At 47.7% G+C, this 20,624-nt stretch overlaps 1 protein-coding gene across 1 annotated transcript in view; it reads right to left on the bottom strand.

Annotated features, from left to right (window-relative positions):
* Nucleotides 1-20,624, bottom strand: part of KSR2 (kinase suppressor of ras 2) — a 391,016-nt gene that overhangs the window by 231,650 nt on the left and 138,742 nt on the right. The window contains exon 4 of the mRNA XM_040619875.1: nt 1,135-1,648. Within this exon, the coding sequence (XP_040475809.1) occupies nt 1,135-1,648 (514 nt within the window). The remainder of the gene's footprint in view (nt 1-1,134; nt 1,649-20,624) is intronic.

The following is a 20,624-nucleotide window of genomic DNA, read 5'->3' as shown; positions in this document are numbered from 1 at the left end:
ATTTCGTTCAAGTGTACATATCAAAAACATGGCACCCACTTTGGAAGCCTGTTTAGCATTTCTTCCATTTTTAATACACCGCGAACCTCAAAAGAATGCAAGGGACCCAGGCGACCGTCAGCCTCTGAGGGGTCCTGCAGAGAGCTTCCTCGTCCCTTCCGCTGTCTGGTATGTAGCTACAGATACCGTGTCACCCTCTGCTGGCAGCAAGATCCCCCCCAAACCAGAGCCAGGCACACACTGCACCCTACTTTGATGACGTTCCCCCTGGGTGCCTACAGGCCCACTCTAAGCTTCTGTATGAAGTCCTTTGCTCTGATAGTCTGGTTCCCCACACTCCGTCCCACCCCTAACCCCAAGCAGACCCGGCCATGCCTTTTCATTATAAGCACTAGCATGTCCCTCCACATGCTGCCCAGTACAGCAGCCCCTTGCCGCACGGGGCCATCGCGCACTTAGAGCGCAGGGAGGCTGGACGGAGATGAGCTCGCGGTGTAACATACACACTGGATTTCAAAGCCTTCATACGGAAAAAAGAATGCAAAATGTTTCAGTGTTAATATTTTATACTGATTCTATGTCACAATGGTAATATTTTGCCATATTGGGTTAAATGACACATATTATAAAAATACCACTTGTTTCTTTTCACCTCTTTAACGCGATACTAGAAAACGTGAGGTTAGGTCTGCAGCTCACAGCCCATTTCTAGGGGCAGCACCAAGGTAGAGCTGGCAGGAGCCAGCAAGCTCTCCCTGTCCAAGGGCTAGATGGCAAATGTTTTCGGCTTTGCGGGCCAGACCCAACCCAGCCGTGTGGCAGGAAAGCAGCCACAGACAACGCACACGGGAATGAACTTGATTGCGTTGCAATAAATGCAGATTTGGCCCCTAGGCGATAGTTTACCAACTCCTGCCTGCTTTAGATAATCCATCGCATAAAAAGGGTCATTTCTGGAAAGTGCTATTCATTTTCTCACAGGCCCTCCGTCAAAAGCTACCTTTCATTCAACTGAAGAAAGAAAACACAGGTACATTCGAGGCTCCCTTAACCCAGGGTGGTCCTGGGGCCATGAAGCAGCCCCTGGCAGCCCCCGGGCTCAGCAGCCCCAGGGCACCCACCAAACACACTTACTTGGGCGTGTGGGCCTCATCCACGCGGTGACCCAGCTGGAATTCGTGGGACTTGCTTCGATGCAGGGCCGTGAAACCTGGAATCAAGTGGATCAGCTTCCGGGAGGAGGGTGGTGGGGTCCCCGGAGGCTTCAGCTTGTTCTTCCTCCTCATGGGTGGTGTGCCAGGTGGGGTCACGGTGGTGACGATGTTGGGGGTGCGCGGCGGGGTACGGACGGCATGCCGCTGCCGGGGCGACGGGGGCAGGGAACGGTGGCCTGACTCCAGTGGCGGTGGCGGGCACAGACCGGGGTAGGCATCCACGGTGAGCCTGTCCACGTGGGTGTACACGGGGGCCCCGGGAGAGGGGCTGGCGTGACAGTAATGCTGGACACACTTGGTCTGGACCCTGGGGCTCTGGGAGAGGTGGGTGCGGATCCACGGGGTGGGCTCCGGGGGGCACACAGGGTTGTTCTCCTTCCCCGTCTCTGTGGTGGGCCACTGGATGGTCCAGTCTTGTTTGGAAAGGTTGCCTCCTGAGTTGGAACAAAGGAGCAGAGAGACAACACATAAGACATGAGAAAGCCTGGCAGGTTACATGGTACACACCTTATGGTGTCTGCACATTACAGTGAATACACCTTATAGCGTATGCACATCACACCCTATTCCACCCCGCACTGTGTATGCACGTTACCCCTTATGCACCATACAGTGTATGCACATCACACCCTATCCACGCCGCACTGTGTATGCACGTTACCCCTTATGCACCTTACAGAGTATGCACATCACACCCTATCCACGCCGTACTGTGTATGCACGTTACCCCTTATGCACCATACAGTGTATGCACGTCACACCCTATCCACGCCGTACTGTGTATGCACGTTACCCCTTATGCACCATACAGTGTATGCACATCACACCCTATCCACGCCGCACTGTGTATGCACACTACCACTTATGCACCTTACAGAGTATGCACGTCACACCCTATCCACGCCGTACTGTGTATGCACGTTACCCCTTATGCACCTTACAGCGTATGCACATCACACCCTATCCACGCCGCACTGTGTATGCACGTTACCCCTTATGCCGCATACAGTGTATGCACATCACACCCTATCCACGCCGCACTGTGTATGCACGTTACCCCTTATGCCGCATACAGTGTATGCACATCACACCCTATCCACGCCGCACTGTGTATGCACGTTACCCCTTATGCCGCATACAGTGTATGCACATCGCACCCTATCCACGCCGCACTGTGTATGCACGTTACCCCTTATGCCGCATACAGTGTATGCACATCGCACCCTATCCACGCCGCACTGTGTATGCACGTTACCCCTTATGCCGCATACAGTGTATGCACATCGCACCCTATCCACGCCGCACTGTGTATGCACGTTACCCCTTATGCCGCATACAGTGTATGCACATCGCACCCTATCCACGCCGCACTGTGTATGCACGTTACCCCTTATGCCGCATACAGTGTATGCACATCACACCCTATCCACGCCGCACTGTGTATGCACGTTACCCCTTATGCCGCATACAGTGTATGCACATCACACCCTATCCACGCCGTACTGTGTATGCACGTTACCCCTTATGCACCTTACAGCATATGCACGTCACACCCTATCCACGCCGCACTGTGTATGCACACTACACTGCATACACATTTACATAAATTCATCTCCTCTTGGCCCCTCCAAAAAGAGAATGAAATCTCTTTGCTGACCCTCTCAGCATAATCTCCATTCAACAGCCTTGCCCCCCACTCTCCTGTGGCTGTGGAGCCCACAATTCAAATGTCCAGAAAAGCAAAGGAGTAAATTCTCGCTTTTTGAGCTTCCAAGGATCCTACCTCCAGCAGTTTCAAGGTGATTTAAAGGATTTTCAAGGATAACCTTTCCCTTACAAAGCAGTTTTACTAGCGAGCCCCTATTTGAGATACATGAATTCTGTAGAAGTCACGTTCACCCCCAGTCACTCCCTGACCACTTATGCAGCCACTGCATACTTGTCCCAGATCTGCTGTCACTGTGGGCTCGGGCACACCTTCATCCAACACTTTGTGAATTGGCCAGGCACTATGCTCGAGAGAGGCAGAGCAGGGCACACCCAGTCCAGGCTCTCTGGTACCCTAGACTTAACGTTCTGTTGATGGAGAAGCACGATAGATAAGAAAACACACTCACAAAAGGATTTTGGAGAAGGATGAGTGCCTGAGTGCTGGGGGCAGGGCTGGGGGGCAGAAGAGACGTGGTAAGAGAATTGGCAATGGTGAATGCGTGCCAGCCACAGAACACTACACAGCCGTGAAAAGGAAGGAACTATGGAGCACACAGCAACCGGGGTGACTTTCCAGACGACTGTGCTGAGCAGACAAAGCCAACCCCAGGTTACATAGAAGATTTCATTCACATTCCATTTTTGAAACAACCACATTTTAGAAGTAGAGGATAGATTGGCGGTTGCCAGGATTTAGGGATGGAGGACACAGGCAGGAGGGAGGTGAGTGTGGCCATAAAAGGACAAATGCAAGGGATACTTGTAGTGTTGGAACTGTCCAGTGTCCTCATCACGGTGATTGTGAACTCACCCAGGTGATAAAATTGCACACACACTCACACACACACACACACAGGAGTCATTGTAAAGCTGGGGAAACCTGAACAAGACCACAAGATCAGGAGGTTGCATTGATGTCAATAATCCGGTTGCAATGTTTTACTAGAGTTTTACAAAAAGTTACCAGTTGGGAGAAACTGAGCAAACTGTACAAGGGATCTGTTACGGGCTGAATGCTTCCGCCCTCCAAAATCCTGCCGTTGAAATCCTAACCCCCACGGTGATGGTATTTGGAGGTGGGGCCTTGGGGAGGTGATCCGGTGAAGATGAGGTGTTGCAGGTGGAACTTTCAGGATAGGATTGGTGCCCTTACACGGAGTGGAAGACACAGGAGGTCCAAGGAAAGAAAGGCCATGGGAGACCGCAACGTGGCTGTCTAGACGCCAGGAAGAAGACCCTCAGCAAGAACCGAATCTGGAAGCACCTTGATCTTGGACTTCCAGCCTCCAGCACTCTGAGAAGTAATGTCTGTTGCTTAAGCCCCCCAGTCTGTGGTATATGTTAGAGCAGCCTGGACGGACGGTAACAGGATCGCTCTGTATTACTTCTTACAACTGCAGGCCAATCTACAATTAGCTCAATAAAAATTTCAACTGAAAAAATTAAAAATAAAAGCATTGGGGGAGGGGCTGACTTTAGGTAGAGTGCTCAGCCTCCTAAAGAAGTGATATTTAAGCTGGCATCGAGGACAAGAAGGGGATTGCCAAGAACCAAGGACAGAGTATGGCAGGTGTGGGGCGAGGGAAGGAGGATGACAAGGACAAAAGCATACAGGTAGGAAGGGGTTCTTTTTGTTGTTGTTGTTAAGTCTTGCAACAGTTTATTAGGAAAAAAATGGAAGCATTAAAAAAAATCCCTGCTGGGGGCATCTGCATGGCTCCATCAGGTTAAGCATCTGTCTTTAGCTCAGGTCACTATCCCAGGGCCCTGGGATCGAGTCCCACATCGGGCTCTCTGCTCAGCGGGGAGCCTGCTTCTCCCTCTGCCTGCTGCTTCCCCTGCTTGTGCTCTCTCTGTCTCTCTCTCTCAAATAAATAAATAAATAAATAAATAAATAAATAAATAAATAAATAAAATCTTTTTAAAAATGAAGTCCCCACTGTCTGCATGCAAGCTGGGGTTTTCAGCCTTGGTATAAGTTAAACCAAAAAATAAAAATAAAAAATCCAATCATGAATGAACATTTTTCACTCCTTTGCCATACTGGAAGGGCAAATATCAATGTGGTCTACGAGCGCAGACTCCGTGCTAAGAGATATAAAAGTGTAAGGGTCAATAATACCAAGTAGACAGGTTCGGAAACCATCTAAGTTACGGTAGGCACTTTCCTAAGTCCCTTTTCAGGGTGCCTTTTCAAAGGCAGCGTGCCCGAGGCATGGTGACAATGGGCTGAGTGTCTCAAGGAGAGGCCAAAGGGACAGGCAAGGGACAGGCCACCAGGGCCATAGGCCAAACTGCAGTGTGGATTTGATGCCAAGGTCAGTGGGAAGCCAGTGAGAGTTTTGATACAAAGTTCCCTTCTCAAAGACCTTTTGGACAACGAGAGCCCGTGAGGGGTTTTGCAGGGCTCCAGGCGAGAGATGACGCTGGTCCCCACGTGGGTGGTGGCAGCAAAGACAGAGAGAAGTCAGTGGGGATCGCCGCACGACACAGCAGGACCTGGCGGAAGGCGATCGAGTGGGCCCTCCCATCACGGGCCAAGGAGGCGACAAGGGGCAGAAACGAATTCCAGCTCGCGGCCGACTAGCAATAACCATGATAATTACTATAAGGACCATAACAAGAGCTAATTTATAGAACATTTGACAGTTTACAAAGTGCTTTCATGAACACTGACTCACTGCCTCATTTTTAATTAAAACTACTCATTTGGTTATTATATATTCATTACAGAAAAATTAGAAAACTCAGATAAGGAGAAAGGCAATGTTGGTCCAAAGCCTAACCACCATCCCATTAATGTTTGGCTGTGGAGCCTGCCAGATGGTTTTCTGTGCATCTTTTAAAGAAACGCCATAAGATCTTGTTTAACGACTTGTCATCTGCTTTCTTCATTTGTTATATTAGGATCGCTTTACATCTTATCTAAGTTTTGTGCCTCTGTGTGCAAAGGGCCGTTTTGATCTCTACTTTGTAGATACGGAGGTGGATGTGCAGAGGTGAAGGTGTGCCCAAGGTCACACCAGACAGGGGAGATGGCAGCTTGGGACTCAAACCCAAGGCCTGGGCCACCTCCACAACCAGGGCCCAGGGGCATCTGAGACAGAGGCCTGGGACTCTACCAAGGACCCCAGGCCATCAGGGACGAGCCAAATGGGAATAGAAACTGGAGCGAGGGCTCATTTCGGACATGGGTCTCCCTTTTCCCTTCTCCCAGACTTTGCCAGAACATTCTACCAAAGTCACCATCACTATGGTGGTGTATAAATCTCAAATTTAGACAAACATGTTATTAACCCTGTGACTCAGAGCCAGCTCGGGAGTCTTATGACTTGGCCCTCTGTCTGGCTACCCACTTACTGGCTGTGTGGCCTTGGGCACTCATCTGACCCCTCTGAGTCTGCTTTATCACCTGTGAAATGGGACAATAGGGCCTGCCCCAGCGGAACGATAGGAGGATAGATGCAATAGCAGGAGTGATGTGCTTACTTAGCCCAGCACCTGACACAGGCAGGAACTCCATACACATGAGCTATGCATGCTGGGATTCTCAAGCCTGCCGTGATACGGCGTTATCGCCCCTTTAAAGAATGTGCCCTCGTGCTGAGAAGTGAACATGCGGCAGATGCGACCCCCACCCTGTGTGTCTCCCCAAAGCTGATGCTCGGAGGTGCTGAAGAGCTCTGAGAGCTGGGGGCAGACAGAATCCAGCCCGGATCAGCGTCTCCATCACCCGGCAAGCTATGGATTGGTGTATTTGCTCAGGAAGTACAAACTCATTGTCAAACTAACCTAACTAAGACATGGATAAGGGAGTAAACCTATTTTTTAAGTTATCTTAATCATACACTGCACTCTAAGGCCACAGAGAAGTACTGTGGGCATCGTTGCTATAGCTCTTGTCCCCACCCCTCGGGAACTGGAAAAAATATATGGGATTGGGACACGGAGAGATCTGGCTTACAACTCTGATACCACCACCATTGATAGAAATCTGTGACCCTGGGTAAGTCACTTGACCTCTCTGAGCCTCAGCCTTGGGATCTGTAAAATGAGAACGATCATGGTTCCCTTGGGGGGAACAGTGAGGATGAAATGCATTCATTCATCCATCTGAGTATTTTACAAATATTTGGATACTTCTCATATACCAGGCACTGTTCAAGGCACTGGGATAAAGCAATGATTTAAAAAAAAAAAAGACCAAGGTCCCTCACATGTCTTCACAGAGCACATGCTCTTAGTGGCAAAACAGAATAAAAGGGGAATGAACAAATAAATAATATAAATATTATCTATTAGATGCCATATAAAATATATTCTCTGTAACATATCAGTGGTAATAAGCTACTATGGAGGAAGAAAAGTGGGCACAGGTGCTGGGGGACAAGGGGGAGGATGTGACAATGGACACAAGCAAATACCAGAGTGAGCGTAGACTACGTTAATGAGATAAAATGAGTCAGGCCAACGGCACAGAGCCTGGACCACCACATGCTGCAGACCAATGGGCAGATGACTGAGGGGGACGAAGACATCTATTCTGGATGCCGGGGACTCATCCAGTTTGCTTCTGAGGCACTCGCTGTGCCCGCCCCTGGGGTTGGGTGTGTGTCTCTCTCCTGCCTTCAAGATGCTCACCGTCTGGTGTGGAGACTCACAACGAAACAAGCACTCACTACAATTCCGCTCCTAGGTATCAGCCCAAAGGAAGTGAACACAGGCACTCGAATGCTTGGATGTGAATGTTCCCAGCGGCTGTGGGCACACCAGACAAAAGGTAGAATCAAGGCCAATGTCTGTTGATGATGGATGGATATACCAAATGTGACATGTCTCTACAATGGAATATTATTCTGCCATAAAAGAGAACGAACTGCTGACGCGTGCTACAATGGGACGCACCTCAAATGTATTATGCTAAGTGAAAGAAGCCACACGTGAAAAATCATTGCATGTGATCCCATTTACGAAGTGTCCGGGATAGGAAACTCTCTAGAGACAGCAAGCAGATTCGTGGCTGCCAGAGGCTGGGGGGATGGGGGAGGGGGGAATGGGGAGCAACTGTTTCATGGGTACAGGGTTTCCTTTTGGGGTGATAAAAGTGTTCGGGAACTGAGCAGAGGCAGTGGTTGCACCATATTGTGAATGCGTTAAATGCCATGGAGCTGTTCCCTTTAAAATGGCCATTGTTCTGAGCTTCACCTCGATGAAATAAATAAGTACCCACAATGTGGAACAGGGAATCTGATGTCAGAGACAGCGCAGGTGTGTGAGAGCAGAGGCCAGCAACCCGGCTCCCAGGGGAAGGGTAGGGAAAGGCATCCTGGAGGAGGTGGCGTCGATGCCCAGACCTTGAGGCTGAAGGAGAATTCACCAGGAAAGCAATGGAGTCAAGAGTGGAGGAAGAAGGATGGAGACGGGACAGCAGGGTCAAGGCCAGGAGATGATGGGACAGGTTGAGTACAGAGGACTACAAGGAGCTCGGTGTGGCTGGAGCTATATGGAGGGAGGAAGCAATTCAGGCTGAGGCTGGAAAGCAGGGTGAAGGAGGACCATCCGGGGACTTGCTCTCCTAAGTGCAGAAGGATATTGAGGGGGGGTCAATATGACTGATCCCCTGTGGCTAGCCTCCCAAAAGGAGGTGGTCTCCTGCGGAGCTCCTTCAAACCTGCAGTAGCCAACGGCTCACGGCCCTCAAACTGGGGAACAGGCAGGGCTGAAGGTCTGCTCTGCCATATCATGCAGCTGTAAGCTCAAGCCTGGGACCCTAGCCCTGTGGTCATGCCAGGGGAGGGACCGGCACTTCCCCCAACTGTAACTGATTGCAGCCAAGTTCCTGCCTGGCCATACTGCCATATCCACAAGACTTGGGCCCTCAAACCCCTGCTCATGCCAAGGGAAGGACTGGATCTCCCAACAGGCAAATGCTGAGAAGTGGTTTGGGGCTGGAGGCCAAGGTTCTGCCATTCACATCATTGTTATAACCCAGCCCCTGATTACACCAGGGCAGGGCTGGTGCTTCCCTCATCATGTGGCTTAAAAAATCACATAGCCCATGGGGTCCATTTGCCAGCAAGTCTGTTGGAGCCCAGTGTGCTGGCTCTGTCCCTTTGTGATGAAAGTGGGCACAGACTGTGTGGCCAACCATGCTTTTTTTTTTTTTAATTCCAGCATAGTTAACATATAGTGTTATATTAGGTTTGGGCGTACAACATAGTGATACAACATTTCCATACATCACCCCATGCTCATCACCACCTCCTTCCTCCCCATCACCTATTCCCCCATGCCCTCACCCACCTCCCCTCTGGTAACCATCAGTGTGTTCTCTAGAGTTGAAGAGTCTGTTTCTTGGTTTCTCTCTCTCTCTCATTTCCCTTGCTCATTTTTTTTTGTGTTTTCAATTTCACATATGAGTGAAATCATATGGTATTTGTCTTTCTCTGATTGACTTATTTCAATTAACATGATACTCTCTAGCTCCATTCATGTCATCGCAAGTGGCAAGATTTCATTCTTTTTTATGGCTGAGTAATATTCCTCCGTGTGTGTGTGTGTGTGTGTGTGTGTGTGTGTGTGTGTGTCACAACTTCTTTATCCATTCGTCAATTGATGGACATCTGGGCTGCTTCCATATCTTGGCTATTGTAAATAATGCTGCAGTAAACAGGGATGCACTTATCTCTTTGAATTAGTGTTTTTGTGTTCATTGGATAAATTCCCAGTACTGCAATTGTTGGATCATAGGGCAGTTTTATTTTTTAACTTTTTGAGGCACCTCCATACTGTTTTCCACAGTGGCTGCACCAGTTTGCATTCCCACCAACAGTGCAAGAGGGTTCCTTTTTCTCCACATCCTCGCCAACACCTGTTGTTTCTTGTGGCTGTTGATTTTAGCCATTCTGGCAGGTATGAGGTGATATCTCATTGTAGTTTTGATTTTCTTTTCCCTGATGGTAAGTGAGGATGAGCATCTTTTCACGTGTAGGCATCCATTCTTGTTGCTCAACAGGACACACAGTGTGTAGGGAGGGGACACGATCAGATGAGTGTGGAGGAAAGCTGTATCTGGCCGGAGCATGGAGAAAGGATCGGACAGGTCAAAAGCAGCAGCAAGCCCAGCCTGAGGCCACTGAAGGCATGTGGATGGGAGATGAGAGGACCTGGGGCAGGGTTGTGGCAGCAAAGATGGAGAGAACGGGACTGACAGGGCAGAAGCAGAGGAGAAAAAAAACAGCTAACATTTACTGAGAACTTACTATTTCCTGACACTGATGTGTAATTTACATGTAAAAAATTATACAGCTGCACAACAATCCTGGTAGTAGGCGAACATCACTCTATTTTATAGATGAGGAAATTGAGGCACAGAGATACAAAATGACTTGTTCAAGACCACACAGCTGGGAGGACAGCTGGGGTTGCAGTTCCCATCCTTAGGAATGACACTAAGCCAAGGTTGACCTCCTGATCTCCAGCCTGGGTCACACGGTGGCTCACGGCACTGATCACAGTGAGAGGAGACACAGGAGGAGACTGAGCACAAAGGAGGTGGAGAGCTCAGGGTCACACAGGCTGAGCCCGAGGTTCCTAAAGGACATCAAGCAGGAGATGCCCGGGATACAGGAGAACTTCCCCCATAGCTCCTTCCTCTCCCTGGGAGTCCTGAGATCAGTCCTCAGGAAGAAGTTATTTTTCTAGACTGAGAAAATGGTGCTTGAGATCCTAAAACCTCCCGAGTCTATCCAAGAGTCACCTCTGTCTCCTCTCCCATTTGGATCCCTGAGTCTCCAGAGCAGACATCCAACCCATGGCCCTAAATTACAGGTCAGGGAGGGGGAGGTAAGGAGCACATCACCCACTGCCTGGCTCCCTCAGAAGGAAGAGAGACAGCTCTGTGTGTGGAAGACTCGCTTTCTGAACAGAAAGAACAAGAATTGATTCTAAGCAAACATCGAGCAAGGAAGCAGCAGTTTTCATATGCACCAAACACCTGAACTTTGCAACATGATGCTTAGAAGTTAACTTGCTCTGACCTTGCCTCTCTGTGACTCAGCTGCTTCAAATGTAAAACAGGAGTCACAGCAGAGCTTTCCCCCAGGACTGTTCTGAAGATTAAATAAGACAATGCAAGGAGAGCAGTTAGCGTATCTTTGGCACGCAGCCAATGTTGCATAAATGTTCATGTAAAATGGGAATAAAAGCATCAATTTCACACGATACCGGGGAGGATTAAATGAGATAAGCATATAGAACGACTCGCATTCAGTGACTACATCCCTGACCTTGCCCTATAGAAAGCAAACCCATGAAGCAAGAGCCAATGAATGAGTCCTTACTGCAGTTACACCGTATCCACCAAAAAGACATACCGAAGTCCTAACCCTCAGGACCCATGAATGGGACCTTATTTGCTAAAAGGTTCTTCGCAGATGTAATCAAGTTAAGATGAGGGAACCCCGGATGAGGGTATGGGGTTGCTAAACGCAATGATTGGTGTCCTTATAAGAAAAGGAGGACCCAAAGGAGAGACCATGTGAAGACAGAGGCAGAGAGTAAAGAAATGCAGATACTAACCAAGGAACGCCAGAGATCACCCGCAAGCCCCAGGAGCTAGGGGAGAGGCCTGGCACACCTTCTGGCCCAGAGCCTTCTGATGGAGCCTTGCCCTGCCCGGCCCGTATGTTGGTTTGAAACATGGAGCCCCCAGAACTGTGAGAAAATACATTTCTGCTGTTTAAACCTACTTTGTGGTGACTTTGTTGGAGCAGCCCTAGGACATGAAGACAGCCCTCAGCCAGGAGCCAAGGACACTTACAGACTACAGGCTGGGGAGTCACGACATGAAAGTTAGCATTTGGAGGGCACCCGCCAGGCTCAGGGGAATCAGTGCTCATCTTACCAGCCCTGCAAGATAGGTGTTAGTGACCCATTTTCTAAATGAGCTCTGGGTGAGTGACAGGATGGGGCTAACGTCCCATAGTGGGTAATGAACCTATACCTTCCTCTTCCCTCTTTGTCACACCGCGTCCTGCCATTGAGCTGGGACCCACTGCCCATGCCCACCACCGCCAAAGCCTAAAAGTTCCTACACACACACACACACACACACACACACACACACCCCTACCCCCACCAGGTTCAAGGAAGCATCGAGGTGCCCCCCCCCAAGAATTCTTGCCCTAAAGTTGTTTTAAGTCTAAGAGATGAAAAGAGAGTGTACACAGCTTTACCCCTGCCAGATTCCCCTCTCCATCAATTACTCTTCCTCTCTACCCCTACATTTCAAAATCAGAAGTTTGGGGATGAAGAAGCCAAGTGCCTCATTTCATTATCCAAATTGCCAGCTGCTCCATTGACAGGGATTCGGCTTCTCTCTGCTGAGGCCTTAGAAGTGCTTTCACTGATGGGCTGTATTATATCAACTCTTCCCTCTCTCTTTTGATCCTCTTTTTAATAAAGTCTGAGGGAAAAAGGTAATTTTTCATTTTAAATAGGGAAGGTGTGGTACCAAGGTGCTCTGGGGGTTATTAATCGTGGCTCTTGCTATCTTGTCATCCGTTTCTGGAAAATCATTTTATTTCAAGTCTTGAAATGGGCGGGGAGAAGGGAATAGGTTTTAAGAAATGAAAGGTCTGAGGATTGATTAAAGACATTTCAAGGTGTAAGGGTTTTTCTTTTGACATTCTCCGATAAGGGACTAAGAGAAATAAAAGCCATTCTCAAGGGAGAAAATGATTTCAGAAAGTCTAGGCAAGTGTCTAACTTCTTTGTCCCTTCCCATTAAAATTTCATAAACAGGCAAACGTGCGACTTCGAACTTGTCTGAATTTCCAAGCCAGCATCAGAATGCAGAGATGCTTTAGCCCGTCAGAGGCAGAGCGGAAAATCTGAAATTTCAGCATCACTGCTGCTTGTAATTTTCGTGACTATGTCAAAGCAGTTGTTAGTTGAATCCTTACAACTTCTTAAGAGAAATACAACTTTCAGATGTTGGCTGAATAGATTAGATTGAAGTCATTGGGGGAACAGCCAAAAAGTTTTTACTTTAATCTTCCTAAGTTTGTGGCAAGAAACAAAACTTTTAGATGTTGGTTGAAAATGTTTCACTGGAGTCATTGGTAAAGGAAAAAAAGTAACAACAATCATTATTCACACTAATGACAGTTACTATTTATTGAGCACTATGTGTCAGATAGTGTTCTAAGTATTTTATATGCATAACTTTACATTATCCTCATTAGACCCGGGGAAGAAAATTCTGCTCTTGTCTCCATTTCACAGTGGAGGAAGTGGAAAATGATCTGAGAGATGGAGTTGCCCAAGATCACACAGCTAGTAAGCGGCAGAGTGGGATTTCCAGTCCAGGTCTGCATCCCTCACCTTCATGGCTTTCGATGACACCCTCCAGAAATGAGAACACCATCCAGAAAGCCCTCGAAAGGTGGAACCATTTTACACAGACCTTCCAGATCAGCACCGGGAGCAATGCTGTCTCACCCTCCAAAAATCAAATACAACACTTGTTTTAGGCACAATTCCTTAAAGAGGGAAACCTGAAACCCAGGAAGAATTTCAAGTTTCTAGTAATACTTCCAAAAAGAAGCAAATAAGGACAAAGGAAAAACACAGTTGCCAAAGCAATTCAACACTGGCAAGAATCTTAATCTAAGACCTCATTAATGAGCTTGGCATCTGGCCAAGCCGTGGGCCCCGCTGGGCACTGTTCTCCCCAACACTGGCGTCCCCAAGTAGAAAGAAACAAATGCACTGACTCCAGCCCGTGCAGGTCATTTAGGAGAATGCATGGGGCTGGGAGCTCGGGCTCTGACCCAGTAATGCTTCTCAGGCCCTGCTCTCTACAGCATGTGCAAGTTTATTACCCACCAAAAGATCCAGCGAGGTCAACCTTCAGTCATGAAGTTCAAGGGAGCTTTCCTGCTCTAACAAAGTTCTTTTTTTCCCTAAAACCAGGGCGCACTTCACATGAACCATTTTAAAGTACAGAATTCAATGGCATTTGGTACATTTCACAATGTTGGCTCTATCAATTCCAAAAGTTTGTCATCACCCCAAAAGAGAATCCCATGCCCATGAAGCAGCCAGTCCTCCTCCCCGCCCCCCTTCTCCCAGGCCCTGCCAACCATTAATCTGTCTTCTGTCTGTCTGTCTGGATTTACCAGTTCTGGCTCTTTCATATAAATGGAGCCATACGATACATGATCTTGCGTGACTGGCTTCTTCCACTTCGCACAGTATTTTCAAGGTTCATCCATGGTGTAGCGTGTATTGGAATCTTATTCCTTTTTGTGGCTGAATAATATTCCATTGTAAGGCTAGACCACATATCATTTAACTGTTCACCAGCTGATGGACATTTATTGGCTTTTGGCTATTAGGAACCGTGCTGCTATGAACATCTGCATTACAAGTATTTGTCTGAACAGCTGCTTTTCAGTTTTTTGGAGGATATGCCAGGAGTGGAGTTGGCGGGGTCTTGTGGTAATTCTCTGTTTAACCTTCTGAGAAACCACCAAACTTTTCTACAGCAACTATACCATTTCACATTCCCACTAGCAATGTACAAGGGCTCTGATATCAGCACATCCTTGGCAACTCTTGTTATTTTTCCTTGATGATGATGATGGCTATTCCAGTGAGCATTTAACAAAGCACTTTTCATAATGGCCATAGCTGACATTCACCGAGCACTCATTGTGACCATTGTGACCCTCTCATCCTCATGCCTTTTTGCATTTAATTCTCTTCAACAACGCTGTGAGGTTGGTGAGGAAATCGGGGCTTGGAAAAGTTGAAACACTTGCCCAAGGCCAAGATCTAAACTCTGGCAGTCTGACCCCAGAGCACGTTCTCTTGGCTGCTACATGACATACGGCACATCTGAATTAATCGTCACAGCCACGTGGGGGAAGGTGTATTATCAGCCCCATCTTTCGGATGGAGAAACTGAGTCTCAGAGAAGAGCAGGGACTTTCCCTATACCCACCCATCTAAAAAGTTCCAGGTCTATCCCACTCCAGACCCCATGGTGTTTTGCCTCCACTTTGACAATATTCAGTGTTTTCATTGTCAAGAACAATTAAAATTGTGACTGGGCTGCTTCCTGCCTCTAGAATGAACAGAGCAACTGTGACCATCTGATGGGCATTTTATTTATTTATTTATTTATTTATTTACTTACTTACTTACTTACTTATTAGATTTTATTTATTCATTCGACAGAGAGAGAGACAGCCAGCAAGAGAGGGAACACAGCAGGGGGAGTGGGAGAGGAAGAAGCAGGCTCCTAGCAGAGGAGCCTGATGTGGGGCTCGATCCCAGAACACCAGGATCATGCCCTGAGCCAAAGGCAGACGCTTAATGACTGAGCCACCCAGGCGCCCCCCCTGATGGGCATTTTAAACTGAAAACAAGCCCTCCTGGTTAATATCACAGTTAGAATCTACATGGAGAATTTTGCAATAAAACACATCCCAGAGAATCTTGTGGTTAGGGAGTTTGGTAGAGCAGTGAGCAGCAAGTCCTGTAAGTGTTGAAGCCCCAATTCACACGAGTCCAGATTTAGGGGCTCAAGGAGAGAGGGAGTATTCTTCAGGGTACCATCGTCAACATCCACGCTGTTGGTAGGAACGGGGTCTGGCACTGGATGTTGCAGTCTCATTGGAACTGTGGTTCTGAACCTCACTGACTGTCTGCATCACAAGGCAGCTCTAAACAGCCCGACGTGGACGGCGAGCCCAGGAGACTGCAGAGTGCACCAGACCAACCTCAGGATTCCTGGGAATCCACACAGGCTCAGGCATGCCCCCCCCAATGCCCAGCGCTCATCATCGTCAGTCACCACCTCCAGCCTCCTTCTCCCTGTCTTTCCTTCCTCCCGTTCCATGTTGTCACACCCTCCCCACTCAGTGGGATTATTTTGTTATAAAGTCAATTCTTGTTATTCATGGTTATCACGTTCTGCAAAGATGCCACAAACACTGAACCTTTGTTCCTCATGGAAATAGGAGGTTAGGTTCCTACAAGCCTCTGTCCCATTTTTGTCAATAGATCCGTAGGTCATCTTGTTTTATGTGGATTTTTGTTTAAAGACACTTGTTTAATATAGATGGTTGATTCATTAACAGCAAACTCGTGGCCAGCAGCGCTACCCCTTGTGATATGAAGCTGGAACAAAACTTATGTAACATTGTATTTTTCTCCATAAGGCAAATGGCAGCCTTCTTGTGCTCAGGAACACCAGACAGCCCCTCAGCCCCGTGCTCAGGGGTCATCTTAAACAGTGAAATCACCAACCAAAAAAAACAAAGAAACTGTGAAAAACGTGGCACTAAATTCAAGACCACCAATAGGACTCGTGTCAGTACTATGAAAGCCGAAACAAGAAGGCAGAATGTCACCCTGTTGGACCTCAGCTGAGGACGTTAAGCATCAGATGACTTAAATTTTTCACCAATCTGCACATGCGAGTATTGATTTGGGGAGCAGGGTTACAAACACATTTTAGCAAGTAGGAGAATTTGCAAATGTGGAATTCAAGAATGATGAGGATTGACTGGATTTATCAGTTTATTTGTCATCTGTCTTCACCGCTAAAATACAAGGTCTGGGAAGGCAGGGACCCAGGCTTTCTTACCCCTGTATTTGCTCAGCACCAAGCACAGTGCCTGGCAATAAACTAATACAGATATATATTTTTTTTACAACATATATGTATATCAAATCATCACATGGTACACTTTAAACCTATGCAATGTTATTTGTCAATTATAGTTCAATGAAGCTAGAAACAAACTTAATAAATACAGATGTTTTGTCATGGGGCATAAATGATATTTTGCTTCACTACATATTGGGAGAATGAATCAATGCTTGAACACTCATAAATCCTAACTGCTATGATGATGCTATTATTTGTACCACCCATCCTGAACTCAGGCAAGAAATGAGGTGGGAAATGCCTTGCCCTGGCCAAAATTCCATTCATGCCTGGGGTTGTCCTGGGTAGATAAAGTCTTGAGAAATAAAGGTCTGGTGACCCAAGAACGCAGGTAGGAAGATGTCCTTATCTCGATCTTGTCTCCCTTTGGCTCTACATCCTCTGAGAAATAGCATGCCTATGTCCCCCCGCCCACAGCTCCCTGCAAAAGAATGGGCTGCCCCACCCATGGGCCTCTGAAGAAGGAGGTAGGAGCTGGGGAGGCCCATCTGGCTCAGAACAGCTCTGGGGGATATGGCAGGAAAGAGTCCACACCACGAGAAGCCACATTCGAAGAGATGACCTCTGAGACTCTTCTAATTCCAGAACTCACTTCCCTTTGAGTGACAGGCATGATATTAGTTTTCTAACCGCTTGTGTTGGCAAATTCAAGAAAGCTGAAAGCAGCATTAGATCACCTTACGTGCTGCAAAGCACCTTATTTTTATCTCCAGACAACTGAGCTGGGGAGCAGCTTTTCCCAATCCTTCTGTTTTCTCCCTCACCACATGGATCCAGCAGGGCCAGCATCTGCCTTGCTTTCTCTCCCCATTGCCCTCTCCAGGGACAATGCTGGTGAAGGTTTGCAGCCTGCTACAGCAGGAGGTAAATATTTTCAGGTTATACTCACAGTCTTGACCCAGAGGCAGAGAGAAATGCAGATGCCTCCAGGGAAAAGGGTGTTGCGTAAACTTTTATTATCCTTCACCCCTGTTAGCAAAGGTAGACACCTCCCTGGGCACTGGGAGGCTTCTCCAAGACTTCCAGGTTAAGCAGTTCCTGAGATAACTGCTTGCCACAGGACAACAGAACCCTGCTGGGTATGAATCCCAGCTCTACCACTCACTAGCTGTGTGACCTGAGGTCTGTTGCTTGACCTCTGTGAGCTGCCATTTGTACATCTACAACTGAACGATAAAAGTACCCACTTTACAGGGTTGTTTGGAGAATTCATGAATAAAGTGCCTTGCGAACAGTCAGCCTGCCATCACTGTTACTGTCATTGTTACTGTTAACAGGAATCTGTTCCTGGCAGCAGGAAGCTATGTCTACACCTCTAGATTAGACACCCACTGTGTACAAGGCACTTGGATTCACAGGATGGATGGTTTCTCCAGCCACACAGGGCTCACACCCCACACACCACATTAAAATGAAGACTTCACAGGAAAGTAAAGCAAAATTGCTCATTAATAATTTTTATATTGATTACACATTGAAATGGTCCCTTTTTGGAAATACTGGGTTCCATAAAATATGTTATAAAATTTCATGTCACTCCTCAAAAGGTTAAACATAGAATTACCCCACGATCCAGCAATTCCAGTTCTAGGTATAAACCCGTAAGAACAGAAAGCAGGACCTCAAACAGACACTTGTATACCCGTGTTCACGGCAGCGTTCATCACAATACCCAGAAGACAGACACAACTCAAGTGTCCATGATGGATGAAAGGATCAACAAAATGTAGTATACCCATGCAGGGGAACAGCATTCAGCCATAAAGGGAAGGACATTCTGATACATGCGACCACCTGAATGAACCTTGACACTCATGAACCTTGAACATTCTGCTAAGTGAACCAAACCAGACACCAAAAGGACACATATTGTTCATGTTTTCCCCTTAAATGTGGTATCCAGAGTAGTGAACTTCAGAAGCAGAACAGATGTTAGCAGGGGCTGGGGTTGCTTCATGGGTCGAGTTGCAGTTTGAAATGATTAAAGCAAGATCGAGGGAGGGACGGTGGTGGTGATTGTACAACACTGTGAATGTACTTAAAGCCACTTTTAACACAGTTAAACTGGTAGATTTTCTGCTGTGTGCATTTAACACAATAAAAAAATTACTTCCACCTGTTTCTTTGTATGTGTTTAATTTTTTAAAAAGATTTTATTTATTTGAGAGAGAGAGAGTGCACAGAGAGGGAGAGGCAGAGGGAGAAGCAGACTCTCTGCTGAGCAGAGAGCCCGATGCGGGGCTTGATCCCAGGACCTCGGGATCGTGACCCGAGGGGAAGGCAGATGCTTAACTGTCTGAGCCACCCAGGCGCCCCTCTTTGTATGTGTTTTAAAATGGTAACCAGAAGAATGTTAGATTACATACACGGCTTGCCTTATCTTCCCGAGACATACAATATCCCACGCGGGTTTAGAAGAGGAGGGAAGCACTAAATGCAGAATCACATTTCAATCATTTAGTTATGACAGAACAGAAGGAACTGAGGGCTGGGGAGAGGTTTCCAAGGAGGAATCTTTGAGCTGGGGTCTGACGGATGTGCGGTGGTGAAGCAGCAAAGAAACAGGGCAAGTATCCCCGCCAGAACCAGCAGGTGTGCAAGGAGGGGACCCACTGGAGGAAACTCGAAGGGCCAGGGTGGCCAGGGTGGGTGGAAACTGAGCCAGGGAGGTGGGCAGGGACCTATGGGCCAAGGTGGGGATTTGAGGATTTATCCAGAGTAAATGCCTTCTGGGCTCCCACAGCCCTGCAGACCACCCCTCAGAAGCCGAGCCCACCACACTTGAGTAGCAAATCTGTCATGTCTGCAGTTCAACCATGAACTTCTAGAGGCCACATCTGGTACCTTCCATCTCAGCCTCGGGCACAACACTGGCACCAATAAATGTTTGCAGGCTTGATCTGGAAGAGGCCAACATACGTGGGTCCGTCGTCCTAGCACCTAACATTTCCCCTGCACCCAGCCTGCCCCTGGAGCCCAAACACCATGTTGACGGTGCTTCCAAAGGATATTTCTGAAAGCAGATGCTGCCAAGCCCAGAGATAAAGAGCAAATGCAAAACTAAAAATGTCCCCCCAGGTCTAAACAGTAATTAAACCTTCTACACTGATAAAAATCACAGACCAAGAGGAAAACAAGTGTGGCTAGATATTAGCAATGCAGATGCTCAGAGTAACAGCCTTCTACCCCCAGTGACGACCCCCAGGGGGACAGTCTGATGCTGACAGACAAGGACCAAGCTGGAGCCGTCCAGTTGTTTATTCATCCCACAAACATTTGTGGAGCGCTTACAACGGAGAGAGCGTGAACGGGGAGGTGCTGGAAGTCTCGGTCAGCTTCCAGCCAGCTGTATCTGGACCAGAACGCCTGTCTCAGATCTGGAATACCTGCTCTCCCACTGCAGCAGGAACTTCTGGCTACCGTTCACACAATCATTAACACGGTTCATCAGGAAACTAACATTTTTTTAAGGACCTACTATGCACCAGGAGCCGTGTAGACACCTTGCTCGTACTATCTCTTTTTATTTCTCATAGCAACATTGTGAGGTAGAAACGATCATTCACAAGGTACAGATGAGACTGGGGGTGTGTGTGTGGGGGGGTCCTTAAGTTTTACTTGGTCTAAGCTATATAGCTATGATGCGAAAAAGCCAAAATATGGACCGAGAGCGCCTCCTTACCCCTCTTGTGGTGGAGAGGCATAAGGAAGAAGAAGGAGAAGTTCAATTGACCTAAATAAATAAATAGGCAGAAAACTGGGGAAAGCGCAGAAATGGGACCCAGTCCCCAGACCCCCTGGGGGCACCCTATATGGGCAATGTCAGCAGTTGGGGAAGCAAAAGGGGTAATGGCCAAAAAAAAAAAAAATGCTAACATATTTCTGAGATAGAAATGACAGAGTAAAATCCACTGTTTAAGGGTAAAATGGCTTCTCAAATGACTGAACTCAATAAA

The sequence above is a fragment of the Ursus maritimus genome, unplaced genomic scaffold (genome assembly GCF_017311325.1).
Source record: "Ursus maritimus isolate PB19 unplaced genomic scaffold, ASM1731132v1 scaffold_33, whole genome shotgun sequence".
NCBI lineage: Eukaryota > Metazoa > Chordata > Mammalia > Carnivora > Ursidae > Ursus > Ursus maritimus.
This window is presented reverse-complemented; position numbering and strand designations above follow the sequence as displayed.